The following is a 13066-nucleotide window of genomic DNA, read 5'->3' as shown; positions in this document are numbered from 1 at the left end:
ATGTTTCACTGATTCATGTTAAGAGAGTATATTTGCATAACAATAACCGAAGCTAATCAATTCTCTCTTCAGGCTCTCGAGTCCGAATTTGTATCTTGTCAATTACATCAATGGATCGACCTGATATTCGGCTACAAACAAAAGGGTGAGATCACTTATAAAATTGATTACGATAATGAAGAGCATTCGTTGCGTAAGAATTATATATAATGAAAGATAGATGAAAGTATTTTTTCATACACTGGATATTAACACGCAGAGAATTTTTCTCAAATATATAAACATTTATTAAACGATAAAATATCATAATAATCTTGCCCGACTGGCATATACATATAATGTAAAAAAATTTGAAGAAAGTGTAAGGGCCGGTTTTTCAATAGTAATTTAAACTTAGATTCAACTTTAAACTCTATTCTAACAATGTGTTTGTTTTGTTTGTTTTATTTAATCGCTTCATTTATATAAAAAAGCGAAAATATTCATTTTTGTGGCAGTTTTCTAAGAGATAGGAAATTTTCAAAGTGAGGAATTTTAAAGATTGCAACTATTTTTGAGAAATTGTAACAATTGAGGCTCCACTGTTAATGTTAATAGACAATCAGAAATTTTACATTAAATTGACGATCCTTTCCGTTAAGAACTTGATGCTCTTCAACATCATTAGTTTTATATAAATCCGCTTTTGATCATTTTACATAATATATCTGATAAAAACTATTTATTTATATATAAATTTATATATAAATTTTTGCTTCAGTATAAGTCTATCTCAGTCGTGTAATATAAGTTTTATAAACTATACTGTTAATATACTATATTATTTAATACCAATTTTCTACGTGAAAAATATCTGTGATATACAATTATTTTACAGAAAAGCAAGTAAGAACCGATCGCAATTATTATTCTGCAATTTCATAAAGATATATGACTTGTTCGAGAGATGGAAAGTTCATCTCTATTACAATTATTTGTAGTAAATTGCACAACAGAAATTACGATTACTCTCACCTATCTTTTTTATATTAACGGCTTTTAATTTATATTGTATACTTTGATTAGCTGCTTCTAGTATTTGTAATAACATCGCGCAGAGAAAAAGCTCTTGATAAAACTTTATTGAGATACGTTTTTCATATCATTCGATGGTTCACGCGAAATCGTCTACGTCAGGTTCGCGCAGTAACTTGTGAATTGAACAGATAGTATTCGCACAATGTCAGGCGCCGCTCGCGGGTGCCCAAGGTTGCACCGGGTGTTGAGACAGAGGCAGTCGAGTGAAATTAAATTTCTACCGATGGTAATTGCCGATGGCGCCTCTATATCCGGCGCTTCCTCGAAGATGCTGCCTCGACACTGGGACGAGGAGCGAGGGATGCGCGGTGGTATTCGAGCTCGCGCGTATGGAAAGAATTAGTTTTTAGTTAGCTCTTCCTCTCTCTCCTTCTCGGCTTATGTCCTAACCAATTAGGCACGTGTGTCAGTCGCGACAATGTGTCCCACCCGTAATACGCAACACGTTTACAAGAACGGTGGGTAGCACGAAAGCGGAGTCAACCACCGGAAATACCGGCCAAAAGCAATCGGTGCGAGCTCTCGGAATCGTTCCCGGAGAATGCATCGCAACGACAATGCAAGAAACAAATCATAAGATTGTAATAGAGAAAATAATAAATTAAAATGATCGCGTGTGTGTGTATGTGTGTGTGTGTGTGCGTATAAATAAAACATTTTGATATTATCTTGTTTTTCCAACAGGCCCGGAAGCCATACGCGCAACCAACGTTTTTTATTATCTGACGTACGAGGGTAGCGTGGAGCTCGATACGATCACTGATCCCATGATAAGGGAAGCTGTCGAGAATCAAATTAAGAATTTCGGGCAAACGCCGTCGCAACTCTTGATGGAACCGCATCCTCCGAGGAGTTCAGCGATGCACTTGGTTAGAGATTATCTTAATATATTTTAATGTTGAAATTAGTGAATTTTAGTTATATTTAGTTTGTAGTATATCTCTTGTAGAAAATGTGTCAATTTTTATCATATCTTGTGCCTAATTGGAGAAAAATCGTATAAAATAAACAAAGTCGTTAATCTTACAGAATTTCTATAAACATATATAGCTTGATTGGAAAAACTTTTTATGGAATTTTTATGTTATACTTGACATTGATAGTGATGAACATAAAAAAAGTGATGAACATAAAAAAAATTAAATTAAATTGCGAATTACGTGAAATGTCTCATGTACAATGTATTAGATCTCAGATGATCGTCACGAAAAACTGTAAGTGATGGAGAAATAATGAATTCATTTTAAAATTCTATGCACAAAAGAATACATAAAAAAACACATTCGAAATTCTATTCTACTATTTTCTAATAAATTACAGAATTAAGCAGGCAAGATTTTTAAACATGTTAAAAATGACTTTGAAATCTCTGGTTACTTAATTGTGAAATCTGTTAAAGAACAATGGAAATAATCGATTTTGCCAATTTATCCCAGTAGCTAATTTTAACCCCGGTCTCTCTCTCTCTCTCTCTCTCTCTCTCTCTCTCTCTCCCTCTCTCTCTCTCTCTCTTATACAGTCAAATAAATATCAAATATTAAATATTAAAACATTTAAATCAGGATTAATACCTATTAATCAGTGTTATCTGCATTAATGTTGTCTGCATTAATTGTATATGACACTATATATTTATTTTGAAAACCGAACCAATATTTTGACAGTACTGTCACATCATTATACAGTACCGGTTAAAAGTTTAAGATTGCTGATAAACGGATAAACATTTTTACCAGCGATCTCATACTTTTGACTGATATTGTACGTGTATTTATATATAGTTACAGAAATGGCTCTATACGATTTTAAAAAGTTCATACTTGTATATATTTTCAGACACCAATGATGTTCTCGAGCATCCCGGACGACGTGTGCATGACCATCAAATTCCCGTCTAATTCACCGATCTGTCATATCTCGGCCAACACCTATCCTCAACTGCCACTGCCATCGGTTGTGACGGTAACTACTGGGCAGCAGTTTGCTGTTAATCGATGGAATACTAATTACGCAGGTGAGTAATGTTTATATGTTTCGACACTCGTGTCGATTCCTGTCATCTCACGGTCATTGTAATTTAAACCTTCCATAGCCTCCGTGCAATCACCAAGTTATGCGGATACACCTCAAGCGCAGGCTGCCAATCAACCATTGTCCATGGATCCCGTTCTCTGTGAGTATACGTATGCGTGTCGATTATAAACGACATTTTTTTTCAAGATAATATTTTTAGTATGCAAACATTGATCGATGTTAAACAATTTTCTTCATTTAGAAAGTTTAGTAAATAATTTGATAAAAATTTTGTGAAAATGGTTTAAGAAATATTAAAAAATAATTATAAAATATTTCGAACGAAGTTCCTTCGCTGAAACAGTGTACTGTGATTAATGTACACGATATCTTGAAAACAAATTGTCCCTTGAATTTCTAATATAACATACTTATTCTTAACAAGACTATCTAGTATGTAACGTAGGATTTTTTTAATACAGTTAACCATTTTTTTATAATAAATATTAAAAGCTAAATTTTTTAAGAAAATCGTATTTTTGCTTTTAACTTGCTGTAACTTACATAATTTTTTTATTTTTCTCGAAACCGCTATGTTGCGTCCTATATAATTTTGTTAAGAATATATATATATATATATATATATGTGTGTGTGTGTGTGTGTGTGTGTGTCAAAAATATATACCAAATTGAAAGTTAATCAAATAATTGACTTTTTAGATATCGTGTACACCATTCAAAAAGTTTTTAAATATCATAATAAAGAAATAAATATAAAATAATAAAACTTTTGTTTAAAAAATTTGTTTATCTTTTATAGTTTGGACGTATTATTTATTTAGAAAGAAAAAAAAATGTCAAAGAGTGTTTTATCCACTAAGCTTGCTTACGTATAAATATTTATTCTGTAATTTAGTCTGAATTTTAACATGTTACAAACCCATCAAAATTAGAAGAGAACACTATGGGTTTCCTTGTAAAATTAACTTAGAAAATCAAATGACAAAATTAATTAGTACGAAATCACTTACTAGAAGAATGAATAACGGATGGCAGATGAGTATTATTTAGATATTATTCTCGAATTTGAATAGCACCATAGAATTTAGGTATCTGGATATAGAAATCATATAGTTAATATTGACAGGACTACTACTACTATTTCCTATGTTCTTAGCTCAAGCAGCAAATAGCTCGAATCCGACGTTACGTCGACATCTGGGGGACAATTTCAGCCAGAAACTTAAAATTCGCAGCAACTGCTTCGTCACCACCGTGGATAGTCGGTTTTTGGTAGCTTGCGGATTTTGGGACAACAGCTTCCGTGTGTTCTCCACCGAAACAGGTAAATCAATTTAGATAGAGATGCATAACATGTACACACTCAATGTATATTTTGTGTTGTACTTATAATAGCACATGTTTAACAATACATTCAAATATATTATTTTAAGAAATATTATTTCATTCGATATTTGAGACTTTCGCGGTATTCATGAATATTAGATTTGGTTTCCGGGTTTGAGCCGCGTGGATTCTCCTTTGTCTGATTCCAAAGTTTCACGAACATTTCAATCCTTATTTTATTATGCTATATTTTTAATCAAGACAATTAAATTCGCATAATTTCATGGCATCAAAATATCGAAATGTGTCTGTCTAGGAATCTTGATTCACAATCAATCGCAAATTTCGATAAGCAATGATCGAATGTCAATCTTATATCTACAAGACAGGAAAATTTTTGCAGCAAAAATTGTCCAGATTGTCTTCGGTCACTACGGCGTCGTCACTTGCTTATCGCGTAGCGAGTGCAACATTACTTCCGACTGCTACATCGCATCCGGAAGTGCGGACTGCACTGTCCTTCTGTGGCATTGGAACGCCAGGACGCAGACAATCGTCGGTGAGGGTGAAGCTCCGGCACCTCGTGCGACTCTCACTGGTCACGAACAGGCTGTAACAGCTGTCGTCATATCCGCCGAGTTGGGTTTGGTTGTCTCGGGATCGTATTGTACGTATTACGAGTACACATGTAGAAATAAAAAGAAAAATTGATATCAAAGAACTTTGCTTATTTTTATGTGGATTCTAGGGTTTCAGTTAAATTGAAGGATTATCTATATCCCATAGATACAATTTTCTAAGTCGTCACTGTTCAGAAATATGCTCTTTAAAATATTGGGAGAAAATATTAAATGGCATTTTTTATTCAATTTCACAGTGTTCAAGGCACTTCTCCGTGGTGTTGATGCTAACGGTTGATGATAACATAAACTACTTTGAAATACCAACCGGCGATCTTTCCAACAACTTATCAAATTTTCAGTTGTCTATCATTTCTCTATCGATCAATATAAGATATTACTAATCGCGATAGGTTCAAAATAAGCAAGGTTCTTTCCATTTTGGATATATAGGATGTCTGGATTTAATGTCCGAGTATGCGCATACGCAGATATAATTTATTAAACTGTGTAAGAAAATTCTCTATTATTTTACGAACACAACAACGACAATTATTGAAATATGAATGAAAGGAAACTATAGGATAAATAAATGCGCAGGATACGGTGAAATGAACTCTGCAAGACAATCTAAAAAGACATGTCTTGGATTTTTTTTTATATCTTAGCAACGACAAATATAGACGTGCGGCTCAAAATCATGTGTGTAATGAAGAACCGTATTGCTCGTAATATAAATTATTAATAAGGAAAGTGTCGTTACATTTTTGAGTACTTCTTTAGTTTTCAAGATATTTTACGAAATATGTCAGAAGACCTGAACATTCCGGATAAAGTTAGCGTAGTGTCGCGTCATGTCATATCCTACTATCGACATCGATCTATATTTTCTTTTATAATACTCAACATACGCGATGCTACCGCGTTGTTTGGTTTCTCCTTTCGCTGTCATTCGATTTCGTTATCCAACAAATTTTGATCGTATCCCATATAGCACAAATCTCTAAAAGACTTCTTAAAGAATTCTAAAAGTGTTCTGGAAGACTTGGGGACTTTTTTGGAACTCTTTAAGAAGTCTTTTAGAGATTTGTACTATATGGGTTGTTTGCTCCATGAATGCAAAGTCATTTTCAAATTTTGACCGTTAAACACAAATTCATTTTGTCGAAATTTAGCTATCATAAAACCACTATTATCTACTATTTTCCACTATATTATTCACTGTACTATTTTCCAGCGAATATCGAGATATTTGTAACCAATCAAGAATATCTAAGTTATCATGCTATCAGCGTAAGACCAGCGCATTATCTAATATTAATATTAATATTAATATTAATAGAGATAATTGAAGTAATAATAGAAGTAATGGTCGAATTCGTTACCGTCATTGCAAAAATGTAACGACATTACCGTTACAAACAGAAAAAAGTAACAATCGTTATCGAAAAAAAGTAACGATAACGGCGTATAATAAGTGTTATTTCCCAATTCTGATTTAGTCAACAAACCCAAGTACTTACTGTTACACCTTGCACTATATCACATTGTGAACATTCGCTAATCTTCTTTAATTAATAATTTGAAATGTTACGAGGTTGTTTACAAAATGGTAAAGAAACTTTTTATTCAATTTGACCCAGTCTATACATAAACGAGAGTTTTATATGTTATCGTCAGATATATTCTGTATAAAAATACATGCTACCTCAGATAATCGAATACCCAAGCTTAAGCAATTACAGGACTATTGGATTTATTCAATTATAGATGGTCCAGTACTTGTCCACACCACATTCGGCGACCTCCTGAGATCGCTGGAAGCACCAAATGGATTTTCGTCACCCGAGAACATTGCTATGTCACGCGAAGGTGTTATTGTGGTAAATTATGAACGTGGACATATAGCAGCATTCACCATCAACGGGAAACGTCTTCGTCACGAGTCTCATAACGACAACTTACAAGTAATTTTTTATCATTTCTCCTTTTTTCTCTTTTAGTGATCTACGACGATCATAACATTATTGTTCATCTTTAGTGCCTATTACTGAGCAGGGATGGTGAATATCTGATGACAGGAGGTGATAAGGGCATCGTAGAAGTTTGGCGAACCTTCAACCTTGCTTTACTCTACGCGTTTCCCGCGTGCGAAAGTAGCGTGCGTTCTCTCGCGCTCGCTCATGATCAAAAGTTAGTAAAATTAATTGGAGCATAAATGATAAGCTATATAAGAGTTGTCGTTGAATGTTGGGCACGATAATTTAAATTTAGTTGGAGAATAAAATTGTACATCAGAATGTTGTATACGTACCGGGTGTATTTTCCAGACTTGCATTATTTGTTTTAATATATTGTTGTAAACAGTAGTTTATATTCACAATAATTGATTAACGAATGATTAAGCGTTGGTCAAATAATTGCAGAAATACTGTTAAGATGTATAGTCACTGCAAATTTCTCAGTAATTTATAATATTAAATTTCTGTAAAGACCTAGAACATTCCCTGGACACATTCAAAATGATCATGGAATGTTTTGTGCTGTTCGGGCTGCTTAATCAATCATAAATCATTTTATGAACATATTCTTTCATTTCAACATATTCTATAAGAATATTGGGTGAACGTTTTATCGCTTCTGATATTAATCGAAACGGCAACAATATATTTTCTTCATTATCAGAGTATTTTCTTATATGAAATTTCATGATTTAATTTCATGATTTAATTTCATGATTAAAATTTCATTTTGAGACTTCTACTTCAATATTGAACCATACACAGTTTACAAGTACATGAATATGTTCCATTTTGCAGGTTTCTTCTAGCTGGTCTGGCAAATGGGTCCATCGTGATATTCCATATTGATTTTAACAGATGGCATCACGAATTCCAGCAGCGTTACTGAAATTACGATTTCCTCTTCGCCTAAGAACGCATGCGTAGCTCTCACGAGATGCCGAAGAAGACTCGCACTCTTTAAACAGTTACGACAACCTCTGTTACGAACTTACTCGCATCTCACGGACACATAGCGCTTCGTTCGAAGGACTCCCAATTGATCGTGTGTCAACTCGCGAATTCGTGGAGTAACTGTGTATCATTAATACGAAGTTTGTACGGGCCAGCTTTTCTTCGTCGGATTTTCGTTGAATCCGCCGTAGTTCACGAGATATGCGGAGTATGCTATATCAAATGGATTCGGGTTAGGTGCAATGAACGGCGATGAAAGGAGTGACATGTATTCGTCCTAGCATCGAGATACCTGCGAATTTAAGTGTTTAGCAATAAACTCGCTTTCGTGGCTGCGTGCAGTGCTTCGTGAAGGAGCAATCGAGCGGAGCGGAGTACATAAGAAATAAGATATAATCAGAGCTCCTGGGTGTTTACCTCCGCGTGATAGCCGCGTGTAAAGACATCCGGCCATCGCGAAAGTTCATAAGGTGTAGACTCTACACGCATACCGCTCGAAATGCTAGTCAATTAATGAAGATTCGGATGTATCTACCTACGTTTGCGACTATTTATAGTTGCTGATCGCGCGACTTTTCCTCACGCTGCGCGGGAGGAGGAAGCACATCATTCGGGAAAATAGTCGCCAACGCGAAACCGGACAAGGAATCGCTTCTCCGACAAGAACATACGTTATTTTTATGCCTGTAACTGCACGTGGATTTGGCCACGCGACATTTTAGCTGTTAATGTCCAATGTGTAAATACGGATATATTCTTCACATTATACATGCACGCAACACACACACATACACAACACACACAACATATATGTAACACATTCACACTTATGTACAAGCACATATACATACGCACATGCACATACACGCGTACCAACATACTCGCGCTTTATTCAATTTAGAGAAAGCGAGGAAGAGAGAGACACGTATTATTGTGAGAGGTTTGCATTGTATTCTTCGCCGACGTATTAATGTCGCTCACGTCGAACTTTTTGGCTAAGCACCTTGTACGTTCAGTTCGAACTACATGCACGCGAACGCACTGTGTATCACTGATGACTGGTCGTGTCCTAACGAATGTATCGGTTACCAACATGTCACCGATGTTCTCCAGGACCGCCTTCAACAACAGTTCCCTGCTACTACACTTTCTACACCCTGATGTTCGCGTCCTTCGAAAAGATCCTAATTTTTATCAAAGCCGTCCAGCTTAACTTTTGCGAGGATATTTCTTAGTATTTTCGCACGCGACGTATATTAATCAGCAAAGCAAGTTATTTAGGCTAAAATAACATCCCGAATTCACCCCTATAAACATTCCGCGACTCGTCGAGGATAGTTTGTGTGTGAGTGCGTCATCGGCGATTCTTAGAATGCACCGAGCGACGATAGAGTAGAGTATGTGAGATGAAAAAACATGAGAAACGTAAGTATGCGAACAAGAGAGGGAGAAAGAGAGAGTGAGAGTATGTATGTGTGTGTGTGTGTGTGTGTCACAAGGAGCAATTTACCTTGACATTCAACAACGATGGGGAAGAAGATGCTTGATCGTGCATAAGTGATAGAATTAATAGCTTCATTTTCGTTCGTACGTCATCGTAGAACGTGTGATAGCTGTCTTGTAATAGTACTACTAAGTATTAATATCATTATTCTGCACCCTGTTTCGCGAGTGAGACACGAGGTACATATAAGTATTCGATTGTTTGTACGCATTCTCGATATAGTGTATCATCGTCATCTCGGTTAATCTTACGTAACGAACGATTACTTATCTAGGGAGGTGTTTTGTTGCTTATTAGTCGTACGATGATGACGGACGCGTTCGCGAACTTGTCACGGCAATAGTAAAAAATAGTTTGTGAACGAGAAAATTGTGAATGGCACAGCAGGAAGGAGAGAGAATGAAGATAAGAGAGAGTTTAAGAAATAAAACAGAGAATTGTGAGTAAGAGAAAATGGCAATGGAAGAGCGTAAATATAATTCATTGAAAACGGATGTGTTACGGATCGCAGTTGATCGGCGTGATAATTTAAAAGTGCATCTCCGTGATTTATTACGCAATCTTGTATTCGCGCAGCTCAATCATCATTTACTTCGCATACGCGGACGAATGACTCCTATTCTAGAAGTGCTTGGATGTAGGTATGGGGGAATAGACGAGGAGTAAAGTGCGAAACGAATAGATAGGTAGCTTTGAACGCGGCCAAATTTTCCACTTTGTGAACGCCGTTTCTGACGTTTGAGAAGACATATATCGAAATCGATAGCATCTAAGGCGCCATAGTGCAAGGGCACAGATTTTGGTACCTCAGCGCGTGTGTCTAGTCAAAGATAACTGTCGTTGCAAATCATCTGCGATCCTCAGCATTTTAGGTATCAATATACTTAAAAAATACGCCGTACTATTTACATGTAGATGTATAAAAAAAAAGTGAATGCATAGTGCCGTCGTTTTAGCGATCAAATCACATTTCGGGCTTGCGAGATCGCGGTAGCATTATGATCGACTTTCGCTGTACACCGACGGGTGCAATGGTTGCGACTTACTCGCGATCCTGATCGTCGCCAGTAATCGTATAATCATTTTTAAGTGCATAGAAGAATGTTATGTATGCAACGTGTTAATAACGGTATCTTACCACTCGTTATGAGCGTGCTTCTGCATAATCGTTCGTATCTCGTTTCATTCGTGCATGAAAGAATGTGAGCAAGAATGAAAGAAGACGTCAAAGAAATGGAAGAGAGCGAGAGAGAGAATAGAAAAGAAGAGAGTGTGTGTGTGTGTGTGTGTATGTGTATAAAGAGAGAGAGAGAGAGAGAGAGAGAGAGAGAGAGAGAGAGAGAAAAGGAGCGAGGAAATCAAAGATCGAAAGAGAATTGTTTGGTTCTTTCAACGATATCACTAGCTCCGTTCATACGTGCGCATCGAAATGGACTTTCCGTCGAGCATACTCGATGTATAGCAGCGCATCTCGGCGTTTTGTTTTCGTCACAATGAGAGATACGTGAAACGAAAAGAAGAAAACGGAGAGAAGCACGCGACATTCCATCCGCATTTGCCGCTTTTCACATTCGAGTTCAATTGGGCTAAGATCAGGGAAGAAAAGGGAAAGAGAGAAAATTGACAATATTGTTCGCAAACCGCTAAAAGTAGTCAAATCGTAGGGTACAGTGATGGACGGCACAATGTTCAGGACATAACGTTCGACGAATGACACATGTTCACGGAGTATGACGTGCTTTCGATTAGGTGGCACGCATTTTCGCATTATTCAATCAGCGCAATGGGTGAGAATGCATCAGATTGAAGAGGACGTGTAAGAAGAATTTTTATATTTGTTTATAGATGTGTGAGAATGTGCTGCACTCTTTGAGCAAGTTGTTAGTGAATTCCCTCCATATTGCTAATATACATAAAGCAAGTTAACTCAAATCGATTTCTGTCCGTACTCGAGCATTCAGTACATAAAAAGAAAAAAACAAAAATATCGCTACTATTTTACATAACGCTAAGTACAACGCTACGAGAGTTTGCCTATATTATTATTACGATTACGATTTATTGTCATCATTATTAATTAATATTCTTATCATTGTACTATTATGGGGCTACAGTAACGTACTTAATATTAACGAATATCTATATAGGAGCATAGATTTGTATATTCGTCCGATAAGGTCCTTAATGTTGCGTGTTAAGTGAACACTTTTACTTACTCATATTACGATTATGAGAATGGCGCGAGGGTAATAGGTAATTGTGTAAAGTTTTATCCGATTTGTTCACACACGCTGCAAGCTGTCCGTAAGAAAACAAAAATACATCTAAATTAACCGACACGTAATTTAATGTCTATAAGCGTAACCACGAGCGTGAAACGGAAGAAATGACGCTGCGACTCGCGTGACATTGATAACACTCAAGCGCTTTACTTATTAGACTCGTATTATCTACCTAAATCTGATTTAATCTTCTCAAAGGTATTCAAAAGTGATGCGGGAGAATGAACAGTGGTAATCGTAAGCTGTAGCAAGGGGAAGCTCAATAGAATATCGCAGATCGAAATTTCGGTCTCGATTCTTTCGCGAGACAATGAAAGAAAGGAAAATAGATAGATAGAGGGGAAGAAATAGAAAGAAAGAAGAAGCATAACAAAACCAAAAAGCTTACGTCTCGACGCATTAATCGTTTTTTTTACATCAAATACATACACATTCACACACGAAAGTCAATATACACATAGCCGTAAAGTGGAGCAACCTCGAGCGTGCGGATCCAACGACGGGCACCTATCGTTGAACATCATTTGCACCATATAATGTTTTATAAGCACCAACTCGTTTGTAATTGTGTACCTTAAGCGATGCGATCCAACTACGCGCGCGCGTCCCATCCGCCGCGTCTCATGGTTGAACTCTCTTCCAATTTACGGATCACTATTACACCGATAACATCCCGTCGCGATCGACCCTCTTACCGATATGGTTCGGCGTATTTTTACGGTGCACATTTTCATTATTTGAAATTAGAGACACAAACATGAGAGAGTAAGAGAGAGAAAGTGAGGGAGAGGAAGAGGAAGAAGGGGAGAGAGACTCGGTTGTGTTCATGAGCGAATTGTAGTTTAGAGGCCTAATTGTTTTTCTGGCAATGTTATAGTGCACCGTAACGGTTTGATGCTCGATCGGCGAATAATCGGGATAGTCGGACACACCGTCGAGAGGATCTTGACACTTGCCTCGTATGATTTTCGATAAAGCCAAACCGTAATCACGATCACCGACGAGTAGCAGTAGCCTTGTCGTTGATGGGATACGGTACAGATTTATTCCCGCCACTTTTAAGAAGTACTACTTAGGTAGAAGTACTTAAGTCGTTGCTACATACCAGCATAAGCTCTATCGCTTATTTTATACTTAGAGGTATTGTAATGTTTCGATTAGAGGTAATATAATGGGAAAGTTGTATCTTAGTATAAGGTAGAATAATCTGTAAAGATAAGTAGTCAAATAAATGAAAAGTACATTTGA

General features: G+C 36.5%; 1 protein-coding gene across 11 annotated transcripts in view; it reads left to right on the top strand.

Moving 5' to 3' along the window:
- LOC116841528 (neurobeachin) overlaps positions 1-13066 on the top strand; it is a 581065-nt gene extending 567999 nt beyond the window's left edge. For all 11 annotated transcript variants that reach the window (XM_032809573.1, XM_032809576.1, XM_032809575.1 and 8 more), the window contains 9 exons: positions 73-145; positions 1762-1946; positions 2914-3091; positions 3170-3250; positions 4268-4435; positions 4841-5104; positions 6828-7024; positions 7099-7250; positions 7877-13066. In XM_032809573.1, the coding sequence (XP_032665464.1) occupies positions 73-145; positions 1762-1946; positions 2914-3091; positions 3170-3250; positions 4268-4435; positions 4841-5104; positions 6828-7024; positions 7099-7250; positions 7877-7967 (1389 nt within the window). In that variant the 3' untranslated portion in view covers positions 7968-13066. The remainder of the gene's footprint in view (positions 1-72; positions 146-1761; positions 1947-2913; positions 3092-3169; positions 3251-4267; positions 4436-4840; positions 5105-6827; positions 7025-7098; positions 7251-7876) is intronic.

This window comes from Odontomachus brunneus, unplaced genomic scaffold (genome assembly GCF_010583005.1).
Source record: "Odontomachus brunneus isolate Ranch 3 - 2012 unplaced genomic scaffold, Obru_v1 Obru_scaffold_016, whole genome shotgun sequence".
Classification (NCBI taxonomy): domain Eukaryota; kingdom Metazoa; phylum Arthropoda; class Insecta; order Hymenoptera; family Formicidae; genus Odontomachus; species Odontomachus brunneus.
Note: the sequence above shows the minus strand (reverse complement) of the source record. Positions and strands in the feature narration are given on the sequence as shown.